General features: G+C 41.6%; 2 protein-coding genes across 3 annotated transcripts; one reads left to right on the top strand and one right to left on the bottom strand.

Annotated features, from left to right (window-relative positions):
• The first annotated feature begins 114 nt into the window (after nucleotides 1–114).
• ck (unconventional myosin-VIIa ck) lies at nucleotides 115–14,284 on the top strand. 2 transcript variants are annotated; one of them, XM_033350983.2, is made up of 21 exons: nucleotides 115–627; nucleotides 2,752–2,798; nucleotides 5,172–5,285; nucleotides 5,444–5,590; nucleotides 5,707–5,891; nucleotides 6,009–6,130; nucleotides 6,213–6,469; nucleotides 6,544–6,709; nucleotides 6,778–6,908; nucleotides 7,037–10,189; nucleotides 10,307–10,551; nucleotides 10,620–10,980; nucleotides 11,087–11,205; nucleotides 11,288–11,684; nucleotides 11,759–11,941; nucleotides 12,042–12,243; nucleotides 12,325–12,453; nucleotides 12,564–12,660; nucleotides 12,755–12,852; nucleotides 12,962–13,131; nucleotides 13,213–14,284. In XM_033350983.2, the coding sequence occupies exons 2-21, from the start codon at nucleotides 2,781–2,783 to the stop codon at nucleotides 13,417–13,419; spliced, it is 6,501 nt and encodes a 2,166-aa protein (XP_033206874.1). In that variant the 5' UTR covers nucleotides 115–627; nucleotides 2,752–2,780; the 3' UTR covers nucleotides 13,420–14,284. The 2 variants fall into 2 exon arrangements, with proteins under 2 accessions (XP_033206874.1, XP_076480307.1); XM_076624192.1 differs by lacking the exons at nucleotides 115–627; nucleotides 2,752–2,798 and adding an exon at nucleotides 4,375–4,718.
• A 452-nt stretch (nucleotides 14,285–14,736) lies between these two features.
• Nucleotides 14,737–19,660, bottom strand: Su(H) (recombining binding protein suppressor of hairless). Its single transcript, XM_033326994.2, has 2 exons — nucleotides 19,081–19,660; nucleotides 14,737–17,928 (listed from the first exon to the last, which is right to left on the bottom strand). Exon 2 carries the CDS (start codon nucleotides 17,822–17,824, stop codon nucleotides 16,304–16,306), a length of 1,521 nt encoding a protein of 506 aa, XP_033182885.1. The 5' UTR covers nucleotides 17,825–17,928; nucleotides 19,081–19,660; the 3' UTR covers nucleotides 14,737–16,303.
• Nucleotides 19,661–19,791: the final 131 nt, after the last annotated feature.

Raw genomic sequence — 19,791 nt, 5'->3', positions numbered from 1 at the left:
GGAAGCGAACTTCTCGATCGGTAAAGAGAACATCGTTCCGAGGAGGGGAATCGCAACGCAACAGGTTGCAGATACGCAGCAGGTATACCTTATAGCAAATGACGTCACGATGAATCCGAGATAAAGGAAGTATCGAGGAAGATTCGGAGATCTTTAAAAAGAAAGCAACAATTAAAGAGCTGTCGAGAAGACAGTATTCGGTAAACACGAGGTAGAGTGATTGGCAACGTATGGCGATTGGTGGGATTTCACGTAGCCGAAGTCAAAGCCGATCGTGGTTTAGCCAAAGGTAGTTTTTCCACCTCTTTCAGTTGCTTCCACCTGGCACACCCGATTCGAACCGAAGCTCTCCGAGTGGACGAGTTAACGTGCCGGTCACCGCTGTGGCCTATTCTCTCAAACAATTACTGTTGCTTTTCGTGTCCCAGTTTATAGTGCGGTACGTGATCTTTCCTTTTTTCATGTTCATCGGTTTTTTCAAACGCTAAGCTTCGACGAGCTTCTCTAGTCACGTCGGACATGAAAAGCGCGCTTCACGTCGTATTCGAAGTGCAGTGCAGTGCCTCTTAATGGAGTGTGCCGACATCGTGTAGTCACTTTCGTCGTGTTTCTCGTTACTCGCATAAGGTACGTTCGAATTTATTCGTTTACTGAGAAACATCTTTTGCACGAGATCAACGTCCATTTTCCACAAGTAAATAATATTCCATTCGGAATGACAAAATTGTTCTGGCAGATATTTCACAGATCGGAAACGAAACTCTTAAGTTACTGCTGAGTCGCGTCCGTTTTTACCTCTAGATCAGACGATTACGATAGACGTTATATGTATGTACATAATTTTATTACCGCGTTAGTACAGCCTTTGAAACGGACGGTGATATCTACTGAGTTCTCAAATATCAAGTCAACTACCATCGCCATTTATTTTTCAAACTTCACGCGAATATCAAGTATTCGTCTTTGTAAATGAATTTTTTACATAAAGAATAGTGTTAGAAGGATGAAAAGGAGAATAGAATACCAACGATTCCGCGTAATTACGGCCCATACGTGTAAGTGTACAGAACGAGTGTTAAAATACGACATGTAATAAGTAAATGAGATAAGACTTGGATTCAGATAAAAAAAAAGTAATATTTCACGTCTTGAATCTTGAGATATTTACCAAAAGATCGCGTACTCTACACTTACATCTGATTAATCCGGACCGAATCATTTTCTCCACTATCGGCAGAGTTTCAAACTCGCGTGTACTCTTTCGCGGGAAAGAACGTAAATTTGTGTTGAATCGGTGTAAAGGAACGCATAAAGGAAAACGTTGTTCGTTTTCGGAGATCGTGTGGACGTTCGTTTTATTGCATGAAATCAGAAGACAATCGCAGAATACAAAGAGAATTAGAATAGAACGAAGATGCACACGTGGAAAACGATCGTGACGTAAGAAATAATTCTTTGAACGAGTGCGATTACAGCAAGTAAAAAAACTATGGAAGTAGGATTTTAGTGGAGTCGTTAGGAAATGCAAATCAAGGTTATTTGTTCTGTAACGTATTGGAATAGAAAGCATTAGTTTTGCTGATTTTTAATCGAATCGCAACGGTTCGTAACGTACCACGTAGAAACGCGTGTCGTTCGATCGCCCATTAAAGTCTCCCGTGGGCGGTGCATACATCCTCCGTTCTGTTCTCCCGATATTTTCAAAGTCAACGACTGCGACGTCCTTCCACGTGTGTCGTCTCTCAAGTTCAAGGGTATATATCGCTTTCCGGACCTTTTCCCCTACTTATCAGGTCGCAGTGTATTTTATCGCATTCTTAATTTAACACGGCGTTACACGAAATATTTGGACTTTCCTCGATTTCTAAAACGAGTCGGACGTTGATGATTCGTCGTAATGAGAGAAGAGAAGAAAAGAAAGAAATACGAAAAAGTAAAGAATGCCGAACGGTTCGTCGACCCGAGAGTTATTCGTGCGAGCATAATAGAAGCAAATTCATCCGTGTCGTCTTTTGACGAACGAAATCGATGCTAGTGACGCGTAAATTGCAATTTCTTTGCATTCGATCGAGCTTTCTTCGAGTTTATAACTTATAAGGTTCGACTCTCTTCGGCCTAATCTGACGCTCGATACGGCTTCATAAGAGTCTAACGCGATTCCATTCGAGTCGACTCGTTCTCGATTAATTTTCTTTGGTAAGTCGTATCGTTGTGAACAAGAGCTGCAAATCGACGGAGTTACTCGGTAAGAGAAGGGAGATCGATCTCATGGTAAGAATCCTCGATGGATGTTCTCGAAAGGTGTACGGCTGAGTGGTAGCAGCAGAAACTGCCTAACCCACTTTTGCGAACAGGTTTATGCTTGTGCTGCTTCCACTGTAACGGTGATCAGCCGGACATCATCATCGCACGCTGGAACGATTTTTCTCCGTATAGATTCGCATAAGGGACTTCGATTCGATTATCAGCAAGTAGAGTCAGTCCGCCGCAGTAGCCATTCTTTCCGTTCGTTCGTCCAATTCAGTTCTCGGAATTTCATACTTTTTTTGCTGATGTTTGCTCGCCCGTCTTATTATCAACGATGTTATCTATCCGCTAATATCTATGCTCGAGATGCTCCCCTTTTCGTTTTGCTGCACGACTGCACCAGCACAGCAAAAAAGAAAAGAAAAGAAAGAAAAATTGAAGGAAAAAATGAGCACATAAAAGAAGAGAGAACGAGAGAAAGAAGAAAGTTTTGTTTTCTTTCAGGCGGAGTGCCGACAACGACGATTTGAGAGATGGTCATCGTCACGCGGGTAAGTATCATCGTAATAGGTTTTCATTTCGCGCATCTTCTTCTTTGTCCTGGATGATTAGTAATAAATCAGTGTGTCAAACACGCAACACCGAAGAATGCGAAGAACCTACGATGATCCAGCGTTCGCGCGTAATGTTACCGCTTTCTTCATCGCGTTCTTCGAAGACGGTCAGTAGGAATCTGTGACAAGTGAAAATGACGGAGATCGACCACCATCTTCAGATTCTTTCCGCGCATGAAAAATCATGCGCGGAGCGAACACGTCCAAGTAACTCTCGAAGTAAATCTGTGTGTTACTCGTTGGTTTGATTGCCGGCAGATCAACGAAGAGTCTTAGGAACCGGAGATGGAAAATTTACCCGTTCGTTTAGCGATATTCGACGATCTCGAATAAAAAGCGAATCTGTGGTTCCTTGTAATTTCCGAAAAGGTTCGCTCAAGCGCGATACGTAGGTATATCTGGAAAAGGGGAATACGTGCTTGAAACGAGATCGCTTCCCGCGTCTTTCCGTCACGTTCGTTGCCGTGGATAATCTCTTGTTCGCAAAGAACAGAGGCCGCGTTCCGATCTGATCGGTTGGAGAAAAAAGTCGATGTCGCTGCATCGTCGACGATGCTCAGTCGACGCAGCTGCGACGTGGGATGAGACGAATAGTCGGTTAATTAGGCATAGTTAACGGTCCTTCGTCACTTGGCGTATGCCCTGAACAGCGGCTTAGCATTTCACGCGAGCAAACCAGCCGTCGTATAACGGGACGCGAATCGTTTTGCCGGACACGCGTTTGTACCCTCGATCGTAATTCCATTCCTTCCCTGTGGCGGACGCGCACGCGTCCATATACTATCACGTTATACAGGCTCGTCTTCTACCACGGCAAACGGCCCGCGAACGAACGAACCTTTTTCGAATTTCCCGTATCGTTCGATCCTAACCTCGAAGGAGAATCCATGTTCGGATACCGCCAGAGAGATACGCAACTGCGAATTATTCACGCGAGAGCACGAGACGGAAAGAACGCAAGTCAGGCTTTTTCATAGACTCGGCCGGCCGAAAGTAAAACCGACTGGCAAAGCCAAATTGAACGGAGACTGGCTTCGTGGTAACGAGCGGACGAGCTCTTCCGATGTGGTTCCGGTGAGGTGAACAATCGGAACGTATACGAATATCAGGCACAGTCTGTGCGTTCGTATAGTCGTATCCGTAAAGCGTAGGCTAACTTAGAGGTTCTCAAATTACCTTTCAGTTGAAACGAACACGGTTTTCGTTTCCATTGTTCGAACGACGTCGACCGATCGGATTGCTTCTAAGAGAAAATATACCGATTCCGACTTTTCGCTCTGGCAGATATCTCGCAAGAAATGAACGTTCCCGCGATATTGGAGGAAGCCGCTGTTTGAGAATAACTGCGCGACGATCGTACAAACGCACCAAAACGGATGCATGGATGCGCGCGAAGGGTAGCCACGAACCAACGATGTAAACGATTATACGCGGAACCGTGGAAGCGCCGCACGAGTCTCGCGAAAATTTGGTGCGCGTGCGCAACCACCGCCGATCTCGATCATCGATATTTATTCGATCGTTGGCGACGGTTTATGCGTAGGAACGCGAACCAAACGAAAGGACCGAAAAAAGCTTTTTCGGCCGACGACACGCTCGATGAATTCGCCTGCACGGAATCAACGTCGCGTGACTCGCGAAAACTTCGTCGTTCGCTGAAGCGCCGAAGCGTTCAAGACGAAAGCTCGAAGTGCGATCGATCGCATCGCATCGAACTATGCGTAAAATTGCGTCACTGGAAGCCGGAACGATACGCGTTTACTCGGCTAATTATATTATCGGTGGTTATGCGAGCCAGCGGAAGAAGGGAGTGAGGAAAAATCTATCGGGTTCCAAAGAATCGAGAAATTGTACATGGTACGTGCGTACGCTACTCGATCGAATCGATTCGTTGGCTGAGAATAATGGCTTTGGTGCACGGATTATGGTGGCAACTTTCGAGTGTCCATCAAAAATGGAGACGCACGATTTTTATCTGTAGCAGCCGCTCCTTTTACATAATATTTGCTATATATACGGTTGTACACGGCTATATTCGTAGAATTCGCGGCGACAGATGCGCCACGCCTGATGTTTTCGAAACTCGATCCCTCGCGATCGCGAACACGAGCGCGGATTAATTGTATAAAGCGAGAAGAAAGAAAAAAAGAAAGAGGAAAAGAAGAAGACGCGCGTCTATCGACGTTCGAATGTTAAGAGGCGAGCAATTTTATCGGTTGTTATTAGAACGTGTGCTCGTAAGCGTCGATATTCCCGCGGCATGTCCGAAACAAAAGAAGGAAATTACCGGTGAACGAAATTACGTTGCAGGGAGATTACATATGGATCGAACCAATCTCAGGAAGAGAATTTGACGTTGCGATCGGAGCACGAGTAATTTCCGCGGAAGGCAGACGCATTCAAGTGAAAGACGACGATAACAAGGTAATCGTTACCTACTTTCCGCATTCACCAAATTTCTCGACTCGACTCGAAAAGTTGTTGCTCGTTTCTCTTGCCTGTCGGCAAATTATAAGTACGATGTCGATGTTGAGAAAGTGTTCGAACTCGTCTCGCCAATGAATTCATTCGGGAATTTCCAGGAACAATGGCTGACTCCGGAAAGGCGAATAAAGGCGATGCATGCCACTTCTGTGCAAGGTGTAGAAGACATGATCAGCTTAGGAGACCTCCATGAAGCTGGTATTCTAAGGAACTTGTTGATTCGTTACAACGAGAATCTCATATATGTACGTAAACGAGTCTTGGTAGGCGATAGTCTCTCGAAGGTCTATCGCTTTTACGTACACCTGGTTTTACGACCTAAAGCGGCCGTAATTTCATTTAAGCTATCGTTTTTGCGCAGACCTATACGGGTTCCATTCTAGTCGCCGTGAATCCGTATCAAATATTACCGATTTATACCGCTGAACAAATCAAACTGTACAAGGATCGTAAAATCGGAGAGCTGCCGCCACACATATTTGCCATCGGAGACAATAGTTACGCGCATATGAATCGATACGGTCAAGATCAGTGCATAGTGATCAGGTATCAACCATCGCTTTATTTCTTCTTCCGTGAAATATTTCGAGCGGCTCTCTCCTCTTCTTCTATATTTTTCTATTTAGACATGATTTGTCAAATGCACGAATGTTTGTGTCTTAGCGGGGAAAGCGGAGCCGGCAAAACGGAAAGTACAAAACTAATTTTGCAATATTTGGCAGCGATTAGTGGCAAGCATTCTTGGATCGAACAGCAAATTTTGGAGGCGAATCCCATCTTGGAAGGTAAACGGCTCTCTCGATCGTCGCGTCGCGATAGACAAAGACACAGAAGTTATTCACCTTATCTATGGTTTCGCGTTCATAGCGTTCGGCAATGCCAAAACGGTACGAAACGACAATTCGTCTCGCTTTGGAAAGTACATCGACATTCATTTCAACGAGCAAGGGGTGATAGAAGGAGCAAAAATCGAGCAATATCTTTTGGAGAAATCGCGAATAGTCTCGCAAAGTCTGGACGAGAGAAATTATCATGTATTCTATTGTATGCTGGCTGGTCTTTCGAAAGAAGAGAAGTCGAAACTGGAACTGGAAGATGCCTCTTCGTACAAGTATCTAACGGGGGTAATGTTTCGATTTCGTTCATACGTTATAGTATCGAATGTTGGGAATCTAGAATCGAAGGTTTTTCTTCTCAGGGTGGTAGCATCACGTGCGAGGGGCGGGACGATGCCGCGGAGTTTGCCGACATTAGATCAGCCATGAAAGTTTTGCTGTTTTCCGACATGGAAATATGGGAGATACTTAAGCTGTTGGCTGCCCTATTGCACATGGGAAACGTCAAATACAGAGCCACCGTCGTAGGTAAGCAGCGTAATTCGTATAACGTTAAAGCGTTTCGCTTGTCTTCCTAATTTAAATCTACTTTCTAGATAATTTGGACGCTACTGAAATTCCGGAACAGACAAATGTGCAGAGGGTAGCGCACTTACTGGGCGTACCCGTCCAATCTTTGATAGACGCTCTAACTCGAAAAACGATATTCGCTCACGGTGAGACTGTTGTAAGTAAGGAATAATTCGCGTTACGTTCCTATACAGACGGGACGATAAATACGAAGTGTCACACTGCGACAATTACAGTAGAAAATACTTTCCTCTTGTTGAGCCGAATTGTAACGTGTGCACGCAGGTGTCTACGTTGTCCAGGGACCAATCGGTGGATATCAGAGACGCGTTCGTCAAGGGAATATACGGACGATTGTTCGTGCATATCGTGAAAAAGATAAACGAAGCGATCTATAGGCCCAAGAACATGTCCAGAAGCGCCATAGGTGTATTGGATATATTCGGCTTTGAAAATTTCAGTCACAATAGCTTCGAGCAGTTCTGCATCAACTATGCCAATGAAAATCTGCAACAATTTTTCGTGCAACATATCTTTAAGCTGGAACAAGAAGAATACAATCACGAAGGTATCAACTGGCAGCATATCGAGTTCGTCGACAATCAGGATGCGCTCGATTTGATAGCTATCAAGCAGTTGAACATCATGGCCTTGATAGACGAAGAATCAAAGTTTCCGAAGGGTACGGACCAGACCATGTTGGCTAAGATACACAAAACGCACGGCAGTCATCGGAATTATTTAAAACCAAAATCAGACATCAATACGTCGTTCGGCCTTAATCACTTCGCCGGTGTCGTGTTCTACGATACCAGAAGCTTCCTCGAGAAGAACAGGGACACGTTTAGCGCCGATTTATTGCAGCTGATTCACATATCGTCGAATAAATTTTTGCAGGCCTGTTTCGCCGAGGACATCGGTATGGGATCAGAGACTAGGAAACGAGCACCTACTCTGTCCACTCAGTTCAAGAAATCCTTGGACTCTCTGATGAAAACATTGTGCAGTTGCCAACCTTTCTTCATCAGATGTATCAAACCAAACGAGTACAAGAAACCGATGATGTTCGACAGAGGACTTTGTTGTCGACAATTGAGATACTCCGGCATGATGGAAACGATTCGAATTCGTAGAGCTGGTTATCCGATCAGACATTCCTTCCCGGAGTTCGTGGAGAGATATCGGTTTCTCATTCCGGGTATACCTCCGGCGCATAAGGTCGACTGCCACGCGGTTACATCCAAAATCTGTCACATAGTATTGGGAAGATCGGATTATCAACTCGGGCATACAAAAGTGTTTCTCAAAGACGCGCACGACTTGTTCTTGGAGCAGGAACGCGATCGCGTTTTAACGCGGAAGATTCTAATCCTACAACGCAACATACGTGGCTGGGTTTACAGAAGAAGATTCCTTCGCATGAGAGCAGCCGCGACTGTCGTCGAAAAATACTGGAGGGGCTACGCGCAACGACAACGATACAAACGTATGCGTATCGGTTACATGCGACTTCAAGCGCTGATCAGATCGCGAGTGTTATCGCACAGATTCAGGCATCTCAGGGGACACATAGTCGCTCTTCAAGCCCGAGCCAGAGGCTACCTGGTACGGAAAATGTACCAAAAGAAATTGTGGGCGATCGTGAAGATACAAGCTCACGTTCGAAGATTGATCGCGCAAAGACGCTACAAAAAGATCAAGTATGAGTATCGATTGCACGTCGAAGCGTTGAGGCTTCGAAAGAAGGAAGAGCGGGAGTTGAAGGACCAAGGGAATAAACGGGCGAAAGAAATTGCCGAGCAGAACTATAGAGAACGAATGCAAGAATTGGAAAGAAAAGAGATAGAGATGGAACTGGAAGACCGGCGCAGAATGGAGATTAAGAAGAATCTAATAAACGATGCAGCCAAAAAACAAGACGAACCGGTCGACGATAGTAAATTGGTCGAGGCGATGTTTGATTTTCTACCGGATTCGAGCAGCGAGGCTCCAACACCTGCTAGGGAAACCTCTGTGTTCAATGATCTACCTGCGCCAAAGGCAGACCAACAGGAGATCATTAGCCCCGTTCAAACAGCATCGGAGGACGAGGAAGATCTATCGGAATTCAAGTTTCAAAAATTCGCGGCAACTTACTTTCAAGGGAATATTACGCATCAGTATTCGAGGAAGCCTTTGAAACACCCGTTGTTGCCTTTGCACACGCAAGGAGATCAGCTGGCTGCCCAAGCACTGTGGATCACGATACTTCGTTTTACCGGAGACTTACCCGAGCCTAGATTTCACACGATGGACAGAGATACGACCTCGGTCATGTCGAAAGTCACAGCGACTCTTGGTCGTAATTTTATACGAAGCAAAGAGTTCCAAGAGGCGCAAATGATGGGCGTCGATCCGGAAACGTTTCTCAGACAAAAACCACGATCGATAAGACACAAGTTGGTCTCGTTAACGCTGAAACGAAAAAACAAATTGGGCGAGGATGTCAGACGGAAACTACAAGAGGACGAATACACGGCGGATAGTTATCAGTCCTGGCTGGAAGCGAGACCTACCTCAAACCTCGAGAAGCTTCATTTCATTATCGGCCATGGAATATTGCGTGCGGAATTAAGAGACGAGATATACTGTCAAATATGCAAACAACTGACCAACAACCCATCCAAGTCGTCGCACGCTCGCGGTTGGATCTTACTATCGCTCTGCGTCGGATGTTTCGCTCCGTCCGAAAAATTCGTCAATTACTTGCGAGCATTCATCAGGGAGGGACCACCCGGATATGCGCCGTACTGCGAGGATCGGCTCAAGAGAACGTTCAACAACGGTACGCGAAACCAACCGCCAAGCTGGTTGGAGCTTCAAGCGACCAAATCCAAGAAACCAATTATGTTGCCGATCACGTTTATGGACGGTAACACTAAAACGCTGCTCGCTGATTCCGCCACCACCGCCAGAGAACTGTGCAATCAGCTCTCCGATAAGATATCGTTGCGCGACCAGTTCGGATTTTCTCTTTATATCGCGTTGTTTGATAAAGTCTCGTCGCTCGGCAGCGGCGGTGACCACGTGATGGATGCCATCTCGCAGTGTGAGCAATACGCCAAGGAACAAGGTGCTCAAGAACGGAATGCTCCGTGGAGGTTGTTCTTCAGAAAGGAGATATTCGCGCCTTGGCACGAACCGACCGAAGATCAAGTCGCTACAAATTTAATTTATCAACAGGTGGTTAGGGGAGTAAAATTCGGCGAATATCGTTGCGATAAAGAAGAAGATTTAGCGATGATCGCCGCCCAACAATATTACATCGAATATCACACCGACATGAACGTCGACAGACTTTACACTCTTTTGCCAAATTACATACCGGACTATTGCCTGACCGGTATTGACAAAGCGATCGACAGATGGGGACATCTGGTTCTACAGGCATATAAAAAGGTGACCTTACTTACATTACGATAATTGATCGAAACTTATTTCGGCGCTCGCATTTCACTTCGCCGTATACACTGTCTTCTATCGACGACAATGACGAAACGATTTTTCTTCTTGCAGAGTTATTATTTAAAGGAAAAGGTACCTGCTTTGCGGGTTAAGGAGGATATCGTCGGTTATGCAAAGTTCAAGTGGCCATTACTCTTTTCTCGCTTCTACGAAGCGTACAGAAATTCCGGGCCGAATTTACCGAAGAACGACGTTATCATAGCCGTGAATTGGACCGGAGTGTACGTCGTAGACGATCAAGAACAAGTACTTCTCGAATTGTCGTTTCCCGAAATCACCACCGTGTCTAGTCAAAAGTACGTACCCTTTACGATCGTCTCTTTTCCACTCTTATTTTATCTCTCGATTCTATCGTAACTTTCAGAACGAATAAAATGTTCACGCAAACGTTCAACTTGTCAACGGTGCGAGGAGAGGAATTCACTTTTCAAAGCCCTAACGCCGAAGACATTCGCGATCTGGTGGTATACTTTTTAGAAGGTTTGAAGAAACGTAGCAAATATGTTATCGCTTTGCAAGATTACAAAGCACCAGGCGAAGGTTCGTCGTTCTTGACCTTTCAAAAGGGGGATCTTATTATTCTGGAGGACGAGAGTACCGGTGAAACTGTACTTAATTCGGGATGGTGCATCGGCACTTGCGAAAGAACCGGAGAAAAAGGCGATTTTCCAGCCGAGACAGTATACGTTTTGCCCTCGCTAACGAAACCACCAAACGATATTTTAGTAAGGCTAACGCGTGTCTTTTCCGCGCGACCTCTTTGTTTTTCTCTTTATCTATTCTCTCTTTTATATGAATTGAACGAATCTCGTTAATCGATCCCTCTTTTAGTCCCTATTCAGCATCGAAGGAACGGAAAATGGCCGCAAATTATATCCACAGCAAGTAAATGGAGTAGAATCCCGTGACAAACCTCATACTCTTTTAGAATACGCTATTGATCACTTCCGGTAAATGACGCTTGTCCGTAAATACGCAACGAATCTTTCACGTTATGAATTATAATAGAGAGATGTTTCACGCTCGTTACAGAACACCGCCAAAGAGGACTATGTCAAAGGCGTTGACCCTAACAACAGCGCGACGCGGACACACCGACGAACTGTGGCATCATTCCAGAGATCCTATTAAACAACCTCTCTTAAAGAAGCTGATATCGAAAGAAGAATTAGCCGAGGAAGCGTGTTTCGCTTTTAACGCGATTTTGAAATACATGGGTGATTTGCCAACGAAGAGACCGCGTATCGGCAACGAGTACACGGATCTTATTTTTGACGGACCATTGAAAAACGAAATTCTTCGAGACGAAATTTATTGTCAAATCATGAAACAACTAACCGATAATCGAAATAGACTGAGCGAAGAACGTGGTTGGGAATTGATGTGGCTCGCCACCGGTCTCTTCACTTGCAGCCAAAGTCTCTTAAAAGTAAAATATCGCATCTACATAATATATTCGTGAATGTATTCGTTCAATTTACATGTATTTCTGTTCTTTGCCAGGAATTGACTCTGTTTTTACGCACGAGACGGCATCCCATATCTCAGGATTCTTTACAAAGGCTACAAAAAACCTTACGTAACGGTCAACGAAAGTATCCTCCACACCAAGTGGAAGTAGAGGCTATACAGCACAAAACGACGCAAATATTTCACAAAGTTTACTTTCCTGACGACACGGACGAAGTGCGTATGCTTTAAGTGACTATTTTATCTCAATTTTATTCATTTCAAGAACAGTTATCAAACTTACGGCGATCATTCTCCAATTTATTTCTATATACAGGCGTTCGAAGTGGATTCGTCGACGAGAGCTAAAGATTTTTGTCAAAATATAGCGCAAAGACTGAACTTACGCTCTGCAGAAGGATTCAGTCTGTTTGTGAAGATTGCCGATAAAGTCATCTCGGTTCCAGAAGGGGATTTCTTCTTCGACTTTGTACGACATTTGACGGATTGGATAAGAAAAGCTCGACCCTCTCGCGATGGTACCACATTCGTTATAATTTTTTGCCAATCATAAATGCAACACAAAGAAACGTAATAAGATTTTCATATATTTTGCTTAGGTGTATCACCTCAATTTACGTATCAAGTATTTTTCATGAAGAAACTGTGGACCAACACCGTTCCCGGTAAAGACAGGAACGCAGACCTCATTTTCCACTTTCACCAGGAGCTTCCTAAATTATTAAGAGGTAAAAGTTGCGTTCCAACACTTTTAAAGCATTTTGTCGTATCGTAGATTATTATCCGGCTTGATCATTTTACACGATTACACTATTTACATATGTATCTCTCCTTATAGGTTACCATAAATGTACCAAGGAAGAAGCATCCAGATTAGCAGCACTAGTGTACAGAGTTCGTTTTGGTGAAAGCAAGCAGGAACTTCAAGCTATTCCGTAAGTGGAATACACGTTATAATCTGTTGTAGCACGTAGTTACGTACTAGCTTATATTTAGAAGAACAATGTAGTAACGTAAGATTTTCCCTAGGCAAATGTTAAGAGAACTTATACCTGGAGATTTAGTAAAGGTACAAAGTTCCAACGATTGGAAGAGATCGATAATAGCAGCATACAATCAGGATGCTGGTAAGATATTGTTTCAATCGTGTTTGAGCGCACAGTCAATACTTATTTACTTTTTCTCTATATGTTACATGCAATTGCAAAGTAAATAGATAAATAAATTTCTCCGTAGGTATGAGTCCAGAAGATGCCAAAATAACGTTTTTGAAAATAGTTTATCGATGGCCAACCTTTGGTTCAGCCTTTTTCGAAGTCAAACAAAGCACAGAACCAAATTATCCAGAATTATTGTTAATCGCTATAAATAAGCACGGTGTAAGTCTTATACATCCACAAACGAAAGTAAGTGAACACATTTGTCTTATCTATAATTGTTTAGAAATTATACCTAAAAATGTTACCTGTGAACGTTTGTATTCGTAGGATATACTAGTAACGCATCCATTTACAAGAATCTCAAATTGGTCGTCGGGTAATACCTATTTTCATATGACGATTGGAAATTTAGTCAGAGGTTCGAAACTATTGTGCGAAACTTCACTCGGATACAAAATGGATGATCTATTAACTTCATATATTTCGTTAATGCTCACAAATATGAATAAACAACGCACGATACGGATAAAGTAAAAGCGATACTACTCGACCATGTCGGTTTGTGGTCGCTATTCGTAAAATTAAGCATACGCGAAATGAGAGAGTCGGTAAAGTGAAATATAAAAAAAGAAGAAATACCAGGTAATTTAACGATTGTGATTAAAAACGATCGACACGGATCCGGTCTATGTTGTTTATAGAAGATTTATTTAAATAGCAATCCTTTTCGATATAACAATGATTTCTGTAACTATAGACACTCGCGAAAAATACAATTTTTTACACAAAGAATATTGATAAGCACAATAGCAAACTTCATACAATAACAAATGTTTCATACATGTGTTCTCTTTATACATTTTTTATTATATACATATCCAATATATATATGTATTACACATACATATGTACGTGTATATGTATATATATATATACTCTATATTCTTATATCCATTGTCGTTCAATCGTTGCAACGACTGAGAGCGTAAAGGGAATCATAGTGCACGTGTACACAAGTAATTAGTTTAAAAGATTGTATATGATTTATTTACAATTAAGATTCTCATATAGTTTTGTAAAATATTGTTTTAATTCGTAAGTGAGAGAAAGAAAGTGTGCGTGTGTATGTGAGAGAGAAATACAATGAAAGAACTTCAGGTTCAAACGTAGTTTGACAAATTGGGATATGATCCAAAACAGTTCCACGTCTGCGAAAAGTTATTGAAAAATTGGCAACTTAACTTAATGTAACGCTTGAACGTAACTTAAAATAGTTTTCCAATGTAATGAATTGTAATGATTACTCAATGATTATCCGTCCACTGATACGTATAAGGATGTAATTATTATTAACTCGCAATTTATTACTGTGAATAAAGATAATCGTATTCTTCAGGTACTTGGTGTAAATTTTAATCGTGGGTAAATTCCCATGGTATACATGTATACCGACATTCCTCTTTTACAATGGATCTCTTCAGGAAGACAATTCTCAAAGCGATTTTATCTCGCTTCCTGTTGCAGATAATTATATTCGATGGTATCTAGAAAAGAGCCTGTATCGCTTCGACCAAGTCGAGGAGTCAAAAAACGAATTGTTTCTAGCTAATAATTTTTAGTTTTCGTATCAACGAATTTCGTTTCTTTGGCCGAAACATATTATCGCGTTTCGCATACAATAATATCGTATTGGTATTTCGAACAATTTCGGTGAAATGTAAAACGATTGGCCCATTCTTTCCAAATGCAATTACTTTTTCAAGGTACACCTGAGCTTCGTGCCGCAACAGTCATGTACGTACAGTTGTCTCTATTATCGAATCTTGGGATTTGGAAATAACGTGTAGGTCATGAAGTAAAGACTTTATTATATAAATCTGACCAATTTATTGTAAAACATAGAGAGACATAAAAACGTATATATTTAGATTTTTCTTTTGTGTCATCCATTTAAAATGCACCGTTACATATCGTATTTTCGCGCGAATAAGCATATTGTCTTCTCTGTGGATGATATCAAGAATTCCGTTAGAAAAATCGTGATATCGATAATCAGTGAGATTAATAGGGAGCGTGCACAATATTTTACGTCTACGTTAAAAAAGCAATCAAAGGTTTCATTGACGAAATTATATAACAATTATGAAAATAAATAATCGTCGGTAAAATAAAACAGCGATAGTCGGTTAGCGCACGAAATCAATCGAAATAGCAAATTGCAATTTCGGCAAGATACTAACGATTTTCTCCAATTGGATTAAATCTAGAATAATTTCTAAGTTGCGCATAAAGTTTCACAAAATTAACGTGTAGTCCATCTGAAATGTACGTTACGTACATTACGTATCACGAGAAAAATACGATTATAATGTTCAATTTTGCATTAATGCATATACTATGTAAAACAGTAAATTAAATACATTTGAAATATTCATGATATAAAAGAAAGAAACTGGATGGATAGAAATTTTCAATTGGTTTGTAAAAGATGAATTAGTCGTTCGAATATTTGCATCGCATATGTAGCTCGTATCTTGGCCGATATTCGCAAGTCATTCGTATTTCTCGATAAATAAAGATGAATGCCTTTAAAAATGATTTGATGCTACATTTTTATAAATGTAAAAAGTATCAGCAAGAGCATTCTGAAAACTACGTTTTTACATACAATGTGTATTGCGATAATTGCGGTAGAAATTCGGTCAATTTTAAACCAAATATATTAGATTCCTTCGATAACAATATCTGATCATTCGAAGAACGAATCTGCAGTAATCGATGAGAAATGTACAACCACTTCCAGTGATCGATATGCAATTGTACGGTCTACGCCGTTAAGTCTCGATGGCTAATCTAATACAACGGAGAGATTTAATAGCGTGTTTTGTTTCGTCGTTTAATGAGCGAACAAATTTTCGAGTTTGTTCTCCCCTCCCCATCATATTCCTTTTACCAAGTAATAGCTAAATATATTCACATTCGTAAAAAGCTCTTAATTCTATGGTCGCTATAAATTCTAATCCCTGTGTGTAATTCTGTATCAACACTTAAAGCTAGGTACCTACGTATTTATGAACATAGGGAAACGATTCTCGGTACCGTACACTGTACATATTCAACGTAGCGTCGTAACGCAATAAAACGCAACGTAATGCGACACAACGCAACGCAACGCAATGCAACGAAATGGTTGCTACGTGCTGCTTTTTGTATTGTCTAAACTTGTTGCCGCACTGTCGACTCGGAGCAATAGGTCTTTCGCTGCGTAGGTAGTCACTGAGTTAACATCGTCGCCGATTGGCTCGTTGTTATCGATAGAAACAACTGGAATATCGTTCGAAGAATGAACGGAAACAACAGCGTTCGTCTCACTGACTCGTAAACTTTGGTGATGCGCACTGTAATTGTCTAGGAAACATCAGAGACCCGATTGAGGGGGTTGATGGGTGTTCCAAGGTACGTCCGCGATCGCCGGTGGCATGTTCGGTTGATTGTGCATGCCGCGTGGGGCTCTCATAATTTCGTCCGCTGGCGGACAGTGAGGCCGAGGACCAGGTTCTGGAGTGTAGGTAAACGTCAGACCGGTCGCGTAAATGATACCATCGTTGCGAACCAACGAGACAGGCACCTGAGTCGGTTGCCGCACCCAGAGCCATTCACCCCTAAATTGCGATATATCTGGTACCACGCAAAGCATACTTTCCTGACATCTATACATAGTTTCCGCTTCCACGTCACCGAACCATACCTGAAGATTAGGCGTAAAATTATCTCCCGTCAATTCGAGCATTGCCACGTCCCCGCCACCGTTCAAGTGCAAGCTATGGACCAACGGTACCGGTGTTACCGGCGATCTAACCGGGCCCATGCCTTCGAAGAATTGATACTCTGCCTTATCGGTGCTGATTATCGTCCAACAGGCACCGTCGTTTATCATTTCTTTATTTGCCTCCTTTGGACAAGGAGTAGCTTGAAATTGGATAATACGTTCTTGAGATAAACAGAGGTACATGTGGTCCGTGTCTTTCATATAGAAAGCGCATTTATGCAGTTGCGAAACTGGATCGTCCGCCTCTAGACTGGCCATTTGCTTGTCCACTTTCCGAATTACTAAACGTGGAAGAGCCATTCCTGTTACCGAACATACCAATTTCACTGTACTGCCGTAATGTACGTAGCCGTCTCGAACCTGAAACTCTTCCGATTCGCTCTCATTATCGTCCAACAGGTGTATGGTGAACGCACCCCACTGCGTCGAACTGGCATGAAAATTTCCGTTTTCCACGTGAAGATAACGCGTGCTAACCGTTTGAGATCGTAACCGATTAAACAGCGCAACTTTTGTTCCGCTCGCTATACACAAGTCGGCGTTTTTCAACGATTGTTTCTTCTTCGACGGCTTCGAGATCACTTTGATTCTTTTACTATGAAACACACCGATATCGTGTCCGCTACCGTAAAACATTTTCACCGAGAGCATAAAGTGCTTCCTCTTATCCGAATCCGAAATATAAAGTGTCTTTGCCGCGCAATACTGTTTACCATTGTTCAAATCTAGTTGTTGCATGTCTTGATCGGAATTCCCGATCCCGATAAATGCGCAAAGCTGAGCAGACTGCTCGCTCTCTCCTTCGCGAAGCATCTGCTCTTGCCGCATTCTCCACCCATCACCGAACAAATAAATACACGGTGGAGGACAGAAGAATCTTTTTTCGTTGCCGTACGACTTTTGCGCAACCTTTGCATGAAGAATTACAATAACCATGTCGCTTCTATCGCGCAAATAACGTTCCATTGCTTCGCGTGTCAACCTTTGATCTTGATGATCCGGTCTATAGACACCGGATCCAAATCGGGGGTAAACCGACATGACCGAAGTCGGTGAAGGAGGAGATTGCATTCCATGTGCCATCGTCGGCAAACCAAACTGGTGTGGCATATTTAATCTTCGCTTCGATTCTCTCGACTATACAACAGAGTTGTTAGGTTGCTGCAGACTATCCTTGTCATCTATGCATGTCATAATTGCCACTGCCTCTTTACCTGAAATACATTTCATCATGGCCAATTATAACCAATATTGTTTTTCACACTCAATATCGTTCTTATTTTTTCAAATATTCTCTTGTCAAGTAGATATTAGAGAGACACAAATATATCATTAAATCAAATTGAAATAAATATACATAAATAGGATCATAATTTCTTATTGCAGACATCCAAATCTATACGTATTACCCTAATTGTAAAAAACAGTTGTCTTTCTAACTATATATCTTTGAATAGACATAGATGCATAGGATTCTATTCGTGTAAAACTAAAGTGTGGGAAAGATTTTTGTTTTTCTCGATGCAAGATATAATTAACGTAAGGTATCTTTCTTTAAACGAGCTCCTAAGAATTGCTAGTCTTAGTACAGGAAAGAGGAAATGTACATATATACTGTGGGAACCAAGCTGAGCTCATTTTTCCTGCATGAATTAAATCACCCTTGTTCGTCGTGTCTATACAATCATATCCATGTACTTGTAAGTATAAAGATGTTCTCTGATTAATTTTACATATGCTAAGGTAACTTCTCTAAATCTTCTTAATTTTCAAACACAGTATCGGTTACAAAGTACAATATTGCTCATCCATGTTACATATTACTGTGCATTTTACAAAGAACCAACAAAATAATATTCTAGGAAAAGCAAAAAGCTTGTATTTCCTAATAAAATTTGTGATACCAATTGTCTGACACAAGCTACATATACTCACAACTCTTAATTAAATGCATCATGAATAGAATTACAAACACATTCTTCTGCGTGAAATCAACGAACTAAACTTTATGTATTGCAGTACATTGTAATAACAGAACTTATATTAGCACATAAATAACAAACTGATCTAAACTTTATGCGTGTTGTAACGTTTATAGATATAAAATTATATATAACGTTATAAGAAGAAAAAGATATTCTTGCTAAAAGATACTTTCTGAATATGAAGAATTTACATTCCATAATAATAGAAACTGAACATTGTAGATTGTTTTAATTTCATAGATAGATTGATAAATGTTGAAAGTAACAAGCTTGTACAGTTGTTTTAATAAAGATTTATTAAACTACTAAAAATATCTTCTATTTACCTTCTTGATGCAAAGATTACACCGAACAAAAACAGGTTACGTTTTGGGGGCTCACCTCATTTTTCGTAATATGTTCAATGGAAACATAAATCCCAGTGCATTTTTTAAAATGATCGGTTATTCACAAATGTCACACTGTTCCTTGATTCTTCAACATTCGCAAATCCTTTTGCGTCCTCGTCACCTATTCTCCCTAATCCATTCAAAAAACACCTGTTCACTTTCCGAATTTTCCGAACAGTCTTACCAACCCTTAGAAATGATTTAGCCGCGCGCGCGCCACTTTAAATCCAAAATACAAACATACTGTTTCGAAACACTGTTTGAATACGTTCTGTGGTTTCCTTCTTATAGTTAGGTTTTCTGCAGTCTTGTCACTTTCAGGCTAATAGCGACTGATAAACACATATCTCGACAATTTTACTAGAAAATATACAACCTACCCGGACGGTGTTCGCCGAGTAACTAAGTTCGAAACGACAACGTAGAGTTATTACTACCCGCGTAAGTGGCTCTAACAGGTACGTATTTATAGAGGGATCCATGAACCTCTCGATATAAAACCGATCACTGCCATTCGTATAAATATTTCAATCATTTCCTTCTTCTTTTATCGTCTAATACCGAGTATAAACCGAAAATCTTTAAGATGGAAATTTTCAAAGAAGTACCGAATAACGAAAGAAAAAGACACAATTAGATATACCGTTCTATTACAATTTACCAAAATATTTTATAAAATTATACGTTATATCTTCGAATAGGA

Source organism: Bombus vancouverensis, chromosome 14 (assembly GCF_051014615.1).
Source record: "Bombus vancouverensis nearcticus chromosome 14, iyBomVanc1_principal, whole genome shotgun sequence".
In the NCBI taxonomy this organism is placed as follows: domain Eukaryota; kingdom Metazoa; phylum Arthropoda; class Insecta; order Hymenoptera; family Apidae; genus Bombus; species Bombus vancouverensis.
The sequence above is the reverse complement of the archived record's forward strand: the minus strand, read 5'-3'. Positions and strand labels throughout refer to the sequence as shown.